At 38.2% G+C, this 10,034-nt stretch overlaps 1 protein-coding gene across 3 annotated transcripts in view; it reads left to right on the forward strand.

The window, feature by feature from the left end:
* Positions 1 to 9,808, forward strand: part of DSE (dermatan sulfate epimerase) — a 32,674-nt gene extending 22,866 nt beyond the window's left edge. For 2 of the 3 annotated variants that reach the window (XM_042826334.1, XM_042826344.1), the window contains 3 exons: positions 2,473 to 2,712; positions 4,476 to 4,683; positions 6,738 to 9,808. In XM_042826334.1, coding sequence (XP_042682268.1) covers positions 2,473 to 2,712; positions 4,476 to 4,683; positions 6,738 to 8,499 — 2,210 coding nt within the window. In that variant the 3' untranslated portion in view covers positions 8,500 to 9,808. The remainder of the gene's footprint in view (positions 1 to 2,472; positions 2,713 to 4,475; positions 4,684 to 6,737) is intronic. The other variant, XM_042826353.1, reaches the window with a different exon arrangement.
* Positions 9,809 to 10,034: the final 226 nt, after the last annotated feature.

Here is a 10,034-nt window from a genome sequence, read left to right on the forward strand (position 1 = left end):
TCGTACTATGCCTTCCACAAATTAAAGACTAAGACCATGTTTATTCAGTGGGTTTTGCTAAATTCCTCACAATTCCATCCTTCCCTAATCCTCCGTTGTTGCAGAAAGCTGGCAGTTTGCAAGAGGACTCTGCTTTTCATTAGAGTATGGACCAGAAGTATGCTTTGTGCCAAACAATGGTAACATCACAAATACAGTTGGGTAATATTTCTTTCAGCAAACTTCATATCTTTTTTTGGAGAGAAAGAAAAAAAAAAAAAGCAAAATAAGCAACACTTGAGCAAGTACTGTGAATATTTCAAATGAAAATCACTCAATACATCCAGACTGTGTGTTTCTAACTGAAAGTTTAATTGATCTCAATGCAGAGCAACTTCATTTAACAAAAAAAATTCTCATTCTGACATGAAAGACTTTTTCTGAAGGGGAAAAAAAAGGTGAAGGATGGAATAAACAAATTATACCTGTATCAGATTGGAAGCAATTGCAAATAGTGTATCCCAGTGTAAGCATTTCTTCCGAAAGGTTTAAACTTCACTTAAAAATCTTAAACATGGTGTTCAGCTAATGAAGTAGGCAGAGACTAAATAGCCACCATAAAGTCATGTAAACATTGTCATAGGACAGAAAAATAAAACTAACTGGAATAATTTCTAGGTACCCACATACAGTCTTTCAATTAAAATACTCTCAGATACTCCATAAAGAGACATGAGTAAGGCTTAATTTGACATACTTGCTGTTCATTGCATGTGAGATTTATTCTGGAGGGTTTTTTTCGTGTAGCCTGACAGAGTGTTTCTTCCATTTTTTATTATTCAAATGTGTCATTATATCATTAAGGTACATGTGTGAGTAGATTTATAGCATCAATATTACATCAGTTAACAGAACATATGTGCTAATGCGCAACAGTGAATGCACTACACTGAGCCATGGAAAACACCATTCTTGTTAGGGCAGTGTCCAAAACTAACTGGTATGGCTGTAATGTCACAATGAAAAATGAGGGTGGAAGTAGTTGGGGTTGTGTTTGGATGGACTGCTGTGGTGCCCTGCTCTATCAGTGTGAGGAAGCAGTGTCACACCAGCTGTGAGCAAGGAGGTAGAACTCAGTAGTGCGGCCCACTCCTCCTGCTCAGGCCATCCCGGTCATGTTTCTCTCTTCAGCCTAAATCAGGTTGTCTGTTTAATTTAGATTTCACAATTTTTTCCTCTCTGTTAACTGAGTAGGATTTGGCAGCCTTGGCTGGTAGGAAGTCTGAATTGCTCATCACTCTGCTGAGCATAAATACGGTATTTGTGGCAATAAAGCAAAACATTCTTGGTAGCAGGTTTGAATGTAGCTCATGCTCCCTCAGCCTGGCACATGCACTTCATTCAGCAGGCACTTTTTCACCAAGTAACGTGGGATGTAATGCATGCCAGCTGACCTAAAGTTGAGCTCTACTATACAGTGGAAAGAATTCGGGTTAAATCTATGCCCAGACACTCTGAACTGCACAGACACTAGGTAGCCATACAGACATACAAGGTAATTGTTTTCTTTTTAGTCCTACCTCTGTTGTTAGTGGATCTAGAAGAGAATAAGAGAAAGCATGCAGTCTTTTGTCTGCTGGGATCCACACATTGCCTTCCTTCTGCAGTCTATACAGGCGCTGCTGGGGATCTCGTGCCTGTAGTTACTCCATGGTGAAGGCAGCTAAGTCCTGAGAAGGACTTCAAACAACTTCTTCCCAACTCATATTTTGTGTGGAGCAGATCAAAATAGTAAGATCTCTAGAAGTCTTTCCTTAGAAGAAATATAACTGTTTAGAGCTTGTGTATATGAAGGCTGGAACTTAGTCGGAAGTTAAAGAAATGAAGAATCTGCATTTGTAATAAACCATGCAAATTTTTTCCAAAGGAACTTCTATTTTGGATAACTCTTTAGACATTGAAAACATAAGTGGAATATAGCATATCTTAAAATAGAGCATATTGTAGTTCAAGTGTCAGCTTTTTATAAACTCTTGAGAATCTTTCACTGCGCTGGTGATTGTACTGGTGAAAAATGACTGATAAGAATACTTGCTTTATTAGAGCCCTCTAGTGGGGGCTGTAAAATTGTTTTCATACTAATTTGAAATGCAGTAAATGGTGTTGTTCTGACTCTTCTGTTCTTACATGTTCTAATGCATTAAGTACTTTTTCCCATCAGGGTGGATCGCATAATCCCACAAAAGTAAAAAGGTGTTTTCTAAAATAGTTTTCTGTCTACTCAGGTAACTTTGCTCTACTGTGTTTAAGTGTAGCATTTTATCTTTTACCCTAGAACCACAGGGATGCTGCAGTGATGGATCATATTTTACAGATCTAGCTGCTTTCCTTATGGATTCATTGCTATGAAGGATCTCACTGTGTGAATACAAGTGATGTCATCTATGATTTACAGTGTTGTGACCAGACTTTCTAACACCTCTTTTCTTTCAGGCTACCTTCAGGAAGCTTACTTATGGACCAAGCAAGTATTGGCAATCATGGAAAAGTCAGTAGTCCTGCTGCAGGAGGTCACAGATGGCTCCCTCTATGAAGGGGTGGCTTATGGCAGCTACACAACCAGGTCACTGTTTCAGTACATGTTTCTTGTCCAAAGGCACTTTGATATCAATCACTTCAACCACCCCTGGCTCAAGCAGCACTTTGCATTTATGTACAGGACTGTCCTGCCAGGTAGGTCTTTTGGACCAATGAAAATTCATCTTCCAATTCTTGAAGCAATTTTATACTTGAAGTGTGCCATTTTCAAGTAACCTTGTACTTGAACATTTGAAATAACTTTATTCTCTCACTTCTATTTTCATCATCCATGGAAACAATGACATTATTGTTTATCGCTGCTTATTAAACACTGTTGTTCATTAAACTGTTTTTTAGAACCAGGAGGAACACAAGAATGTTACTTGAGAGAAAAAGCAGTGCTTTAGAATTTGATTTCTGGTTTTCAGAGTTTGACATAGAGCTGGTTCTGGGGCTTTCTGTTAGATAAATAATATTCACTGAGATTCTTACTGATTTTTTTTTTCTTTGCCAAAAGGAAAAGCGATCACACAAAAATATTAGATGAAATGAACAACAAATCATGAAGCTAAGTTGAAAGTATCAAGGAAGTGCAGAGAATTTTTACATAGGATCATAGAATCCTTAGAGTTGGAAGGGACCTTTAAATGTTGTCTAGTTCAGCTTCCCAGCACTGAACAGGGACACCTACAGCTAGGTCAGGTTGCTCATAGCCTGGTCCAGCTGACCTTGAATGTCTCCAGAGACAGGTCATCCACCACTTCTGAATAATCTGTTCCAGTGCCTCACTACCCTCACTGTAAAAGACTTTTTCCTTGTATCCAGCCTAAATGTATCCTTTTTGATTTTGAAATCATTTCCCCTTGTCCTATCCCAAGCGACCCTCCTAAAGGTCTGTCCCCTTCTTTCCTGTAGGTCCCCTTTATTTACTGAATAGCACACAGTTTCCCACAATATGTTGAAATCCACTTTTATAACCTTTTCTTTTTCAAGATCTTTTTCATACAGAAAATGTAATTGACTCAACTTGTAGATTTCTCAGATCAGTCGGGCGTATGAACTATTTTCTTTTGTCAGTGTGAGAAACAGAAATACTGGGCACCTCTGGTGGGTCAGTTTTGCAGACTGTTTCTGCTGAATCCACTGTCACACAGTGTGTTCTGCATCTCTGATAGGAAATCCTAATTTTGACTAAAAGATGGAGATCTATAAATACAGTATAATCTAATAAATATTCACAGCTCCTTGTAACTTTCAGATAGGATTCAGTTTTGGGTAGCCTTGAAAGTTCTCAGTGATGATTTTGTGCTGTTTATTCATAGGACAATTCTTTGGGAGCTTATATTGTTTAAACTCCTCTTTAAAAATATAATATGATAACTTAATATGTATTAAAAATTTTATGAGGACAGTGATTGCTGCTTTAGCATGCCAGCGCAGATAAGGAACTGCACTGAATCCAGGCTATGCCATATACTGGGAAGAGGTTCCTAAAGAGCAAAAGAAACTCATTGTAGTTATTTCAGGATGAAAGTTGGGTTGGGGTTTTTGGTTTGGTTTGTTTTTTTTACTGGGAGAGAACCTTTCTTTTGTTTGGATTTTGAAGAGTTTGGATTGACAGAGGAGGAGTGAAAGTTGCAAGATCTTAGTGAGAAGTGAATGGGACATTCCTTTTATATTTTTGTAGCATTTTGACTGATTGTTGCCTGTAGCCAAAGAAGAAAGGTGACTATTCAAGTTATCTGCAGCAGAAGCAAACAGCTCCTGTGTAACTTAAGGCTCATTTATGAGTATAAACATCATAAAAGGCAGCTTCTGTTTGTGTCTGTTTGTACCGCTTGGCTTCATCTTCATGCTCTACAAACATATCCGTGTTTATTTGTTCTTTCTCACATTCCTTTTAACTTTTTCCCAAGGGTTTCAGAGGACTGTGGCCATTGCAGACTCCAATTACAACTGGTTCTATGGGCCAGAGAGCCAGCTGGTGTTTCTCGACAAATTCGTCATGCGCAATGGCAGCGGGAACTGGTTGGCAGACCAGATCAGGAGGAATCGGGTGGTGGAGGGCCCGGGGACTCCATCCAAAGGGCAGAGGTGGTGCACTCTCCACACTGAATTTCTCTGGTATGAAAGGAAATGAGTGGGCTCAAAAAGGACTGGATGGCTGCTTGCCATTTGTGATAAGATGTTATTTTTTGGTTTGTTCTGCAAAGGCAGAGATTATGTTATTCTTGCCATGTGTAGGACAGAGTTTTTAGGCTCAGAAGAACTTCTTAGCGTTAGATGTTCAGTGCGCATTGCTACAGATTATGCTTTAGTCTTATCTGTGTGTGCTTTTGTGTTTTCCTCCCGTTGTCTGTTGCAGTTATAAAAGGAAACATCCCTGCACATATTCTTTGGTTTATCTGCTCTATTCTGATGTTTAATTCCATTATGTTTTTTTAGTGATTAATTAGGCAGATATTTAAAGTGTAGTTGTGTTTTAAAAACTCTAAGTCCTAATATAAATGTTGTTTGAAAAGCTGAAGTAATGTAAAAGATAGTGTTATTATTAGTTGTGTGACCACACTAATTTGCAGGCCAAATTTAGGAAAAAAAAAATGATACATTACTAGATCCATATCTTCCATGTTATTTACACCTCTTCTAACTTCTTTGGCAGTCTACAGAACGTAAGAAGTATGATCCAAGTTGTACATACAAATGTACATATAAATTCTCTCAGTTCGTAGAAAAAAACACATTTCTGAGGATTCAATATAGCTCTATTTCTCTTTCTTAGAAGAGAAATATTATTGAATTGGTATTATTGGTATTGGTTTACGTTTATGTTATGCATATTAATTTTTTTTCCAGGCTCATAGCACATTTCAGCTTGTTATTTGCAAAATAGAGAGTCTTTCCTTTGTGACCACTGTCATACATTTTCTTTTTTTGTTTGTCTGTGGAAATCTTGGAAATTTATACCTACGATTTCTTCCTGATGCTAAAGGGAAAGACATTTTTAAGAGCATGTGGGTCAAAACAAAACAAAAAAGACAAAAAACCAAACATACACAATTAAAACAAACAAACAAAAAAAAGCCCACACTAAAAAAAACTCTGAATATCCCAACAGCTACCTTTTCCTTGTGCTGCATTGTTGCTCCTTTGATGAGCACATCCACTTGCATTGGAGTCTTAGGAAAAAAGGTTTGCTTTTAGGAGGATCTCTGTCAAAGAACGCTAACTACAGAATAAAGACCTGAGCTCTACTGTGAAGCCTTTGCCACACATGAGCTGAGGTCGGCTAAAGGCTTGATGGAGCTCCTCGTTAACTGTAGAAAATAATTCTGATGAGAGACCATCTAATAAAATACTATTGAGTTGAATAATGGTTTTGCTTACTTAAAAATAATGTTGGACTTTGTTTCATGTACTTTTTGGGGGTGAGTTCTTTTAATTTCTGTGAATCAAACAAAAAAAATTATAAGCATTATAATTTTTTTTTAGGAATTAAGACCTTTTAAACCAGATATATTCTGTCTTGCAATTTACACAAGAAACCTTTAAATTTCTTTTTCAGCATAGCTGGAAAAGGAAACTAATATAGTGATGTAAATTAAATTATATAAATCATATAAATGTGTCATCTAAAATGCTTTTTTATTAATTTTTAATTTATTCCCAATTCTGTTTGGAGGCTACAGACTTCCTATGGTCATCAGTTTGGGGGAAACAGATGCTCTTTTTGACTCTTTTGGTTAGGTAGCAAGCAAATAGCTGCAAATGCTGATGTCCAATGCAAAACAGTACCTACAACCTGTTCCTAATGTGCCTTTTAAAGTATTTATGTTGAAGTCAGTATCTTTATGATACAAAACAAAATGTGGCTTATTTGCGATAAGTTCACCATACTCTAATTTCTGGACTGCAAAAAGATTACTTGTAAGTGTGGAGTAGATACTTTCAGTTATTATTCTATAAAAAGCCTACTCCTTCAAATTTACTTAGGGATTAGTAGCATAAAGATCATTACAACTATAGGCTTTTTTTTGCTCAGGAATGACATTGGTGGGCTTTATATTGTTAGGTTGTTCTTTGATACGAGTAATGAATTGTTTTTTGAATTTTGTGTAGGTGCTGATAGTGAAATTAGTCAAGTGATTTTTAAACAATTTCCCTCATCATTTTGGCAGGTATGATGCAAGTTTGCGCTCCATCCCTCCGCCAGACTTTGGGGTTCCAAAGCTGCATTACTTTGAGGACTGGGGAGTGGTAACCTACGGAAGTGCTTTGCCAGCTGAAATCAACAGGCCTTTCCTTTCCTTCAAGTCAGGAAAGCTGGGAGGACGTGCAATATATGATATTGTTCATAAGAACAAGTACAAAGAGTGGATCAAGGGATGGAGGAACTTTAACGCTGGCCATGAACACCCAGACCAGAACTCCTTTACTTTTGCTCCCAATGGCGTACCTTTCATTACAGAAGCTCTGTATGGGCCAAAATATACTTTTTTTAATAATGTATTGATGTTTTCCCCTGCTGTGTCCAAGAGCTGCTTCTCCCCATGGGAAGGGCAGATTACAGAGGACTGTTCTTCGAAATGGCTTAAATATAAACATGATTTGGCTGGTGACTGCCAGGGACGAGTGGTTGCTGCCATGGAGAGAAGCGGTGTGGTTTTTATCAGGGGAGAAGGAGTGGGGGCATACAATCCTAAACTGAAGCTGAGAAAATTGCAAAGAAACCTCATACTTCTTCATCCTCAACTTTTGTTGCTGGTGGACCAAATTCACCTAGAAGATGACAGCCCTCTGGAGGCAGCAACCAGTTTCTTCCACAATGTGGATGTGCCTTTTGAAGAAACAGTTGTCGATGAGATTCATGGGGCATTCATTAGACATCGTGATGGAATATATAAGATGTACTGGATGGATGACACTGGCCACAGCGAGAAAGCTACCATTGCCTCAAGAATGTATCCCCGGGGCTACCCTTATAATGGAACAAACTATGTGAATGTAACGACCCTCCTGCGGCACCCCATCACCAGAGCCATTTACTTGTTCATTGGGCCCTCCATCGATGTGCAAAGCTTCACTGTCCGTGCCGACTCTCGGCAGCTGGATGTTTTTGTCACCACCAATGAGCACTCCTATGCAGTTTACCTGTGGACAGTGGAGGATGGGCCTCGTTCTGCCTTTGCACAGATTACTGCAGGCCGTCAGAAAATTGTCTTTGACCGAACGTCTGCCATTAGGAACTTTGCAGTGCCAGAAGTGAAGGACTACATTGGGATTGTGGAGAGGAACCTGCAGCATTTTAAGCCTGTTTTCCAGCAGCTTGAAAAGCAGATCTTGTCTCGTGTACGAAACACAGCTAGCTTTAGGAAGACTGCTGAACGCCTGTTGAGATTTTCAGATAAGAGACAGACAGAAGAGGCCATTGATAGAATATTTGCAATCTCACAGAGGCAGCAGCAGCAGCGTGGAAGAGCAAAGAAAAATAGAAAACTATCCAAAGGTTACAAATTCGTTGATGCTGTTCCTGACATTTTTGCACAAATTGAGGTAAATGAAAGAAAAGTGCGACAGAAGGCACAGACTCAAGCACAAAAAGAGTTGCCTGTTGATGAAGATGAGGAAATGAAAGATCTTCTGGATTTTGCAGATGTCACTTATGTGAAGCACAAAACTGGAGTTTCAATCAAGGGCCGATCAGGGCTGGCACAGTTGGTGGCAACCACTCGAAGTAGTGCCCCATCAATATCAGCTTCTTATACTCGCCTCTTTCTAATTCTCAACATTGCTATTTTTTTTGTCATGTTAGCAATGCAGCTCACATACTTTCAGAAGGCCAAGAGACTGCATGGCCAAAGATGTCTGTATGCAATACTTTTAGTAGATAGCTGTGTATTATTGTGGCTGTATTCTTCCTGTTCTCAGTCACAATGTTAGCAGAAGAGCTCTACTAGTTGACCAATTTATGGTCATATATGTCTATGCAAAAGCATTAACCCTAATAGGGCCAAAGTTTATGTTCTTTTCTTTCTGAAACATTCCAAAAACAGCTGGGGAAATACTGGTTTCAGACCAGAAAGAATTGACAAATCAGGCAGGCAATGAATTTCTCAGAAAACTAAGTACTTAGTAAGTACTCCTCCTTTGAATTTTGAGTTGGGCCTCACATCTGAGGAAACGTTATGCTTTGTTCTTCAGAGTTCAGTAATGCAAAGCTGTAATTAATTATTTTTTTTTGTGAGAAGAGCCCTCTTAAGGTTTGTGTTTCTAAGGGTTTGGTTTTTTTTAATACGGAATTGGATTTACATGTAGTGACTTTTCATTTCCAGGCTGCTGTGAATGTTTGTGGACATTCTCTTAAGGAAAGGTTATTCACTCACAAGTATGCAGGGCAGATCTTGGCAGCAGATGCCGTTTCTCTCTGCCAAACCAAAGAATATTTAATTGTGGGACACTCCTGTATAATTATTTCAGACACTTCCATCATGTCATCTCTCCCATGCTTTACAGTCTGGCATGGTTGGAGGTGTCAGTCCTGTCAGTACCTACCAGTGAGCATCACAATGTTTAGTAGGCAGTGACAGAAGGAGGAGAAAAAGGAGCTGGTTTAAAGTACAAAGGAAGACAATTCTCAGGAAAAAAAAAATAAAGAAAACAAAAACCAAAACAACAAAATAAACTTTTTTCAGTCAAGAGTTGACTGCAGAAAGATGAATGTTGTGGGGTCTGTTCTCAGTTTTTCAAGACTGGGTTTCACGAAAGTTTTCTATTGTTTGAAGTGCATCTTAGTAGAGAAATAATATTCTTCTACATGCACTTGTAAAAATACAAAAGCCAAAGCAATCCTGTGGTAACCTCAACAATTGCCAGTAGGGAAGAAGAGGTATTATGGAAGTATTTAGTGTCTTTTTTTCTTTTCACATGGCTAGAAGCAGAGGACAGTGAAAATAATGTGAACGATCTGTTCTCTATAAAGCACCAGGAAGGGTTCTGCAAGCTCTTCGTGGCCCCTTGATCAATTATCTGGGGATTAGAGGTAAATGGAGTCATGTGGTTTACAGCAAAAATAAGTTTGACATCTCCACATATATCCCCTTCTGTTCATTAAACTGATTTCAAGAAATCATAGCTATGTGAGAGAATGGAAAATTTATGGGGCATATCTGTATGTCTTTATGGGAAAATAATTTTTCCAGTATATTTGTTAAATAAAAACATTATTTTCTCTGCGGAAAAAAAAATGTTTCTCTTTGTTTAGAATATTTTTCCTATTAAGTACAGTAATTATGTTCATCAGCTCTTTGTTCAAACCATAAAACTTTGTTTCCTTTTCCTTATACCCACTTAGGTATGTTATCTACATTGCTATTTTTAAGCCTTCTGGAGATTATGCACTGAAATATACTGACCTTTTCTTGCCTAAACATTTTTAGTGAACGGATCAGAATATTTTCATTAGATTTCAAATACTG

The sequence above is a fragment of the Centrocercus urophasianus genome, unplaced genomic scaffold (genome assembly GCF_019232065.1).
Source record: "Centrocercus urophasianus isolate 14NV4802_14NV808 unplaced genomic scaffold, USGS_Curo_1.0 seq_10, whole genome shotgun sequence".
Classification (NCBI taxonomy): domain Eukaryota; kingdom Metazoa; phylum Chordata; class Aves; order Galliformes; family Phasianidae; genus Centrocercus; species Centrocercus urophasianus.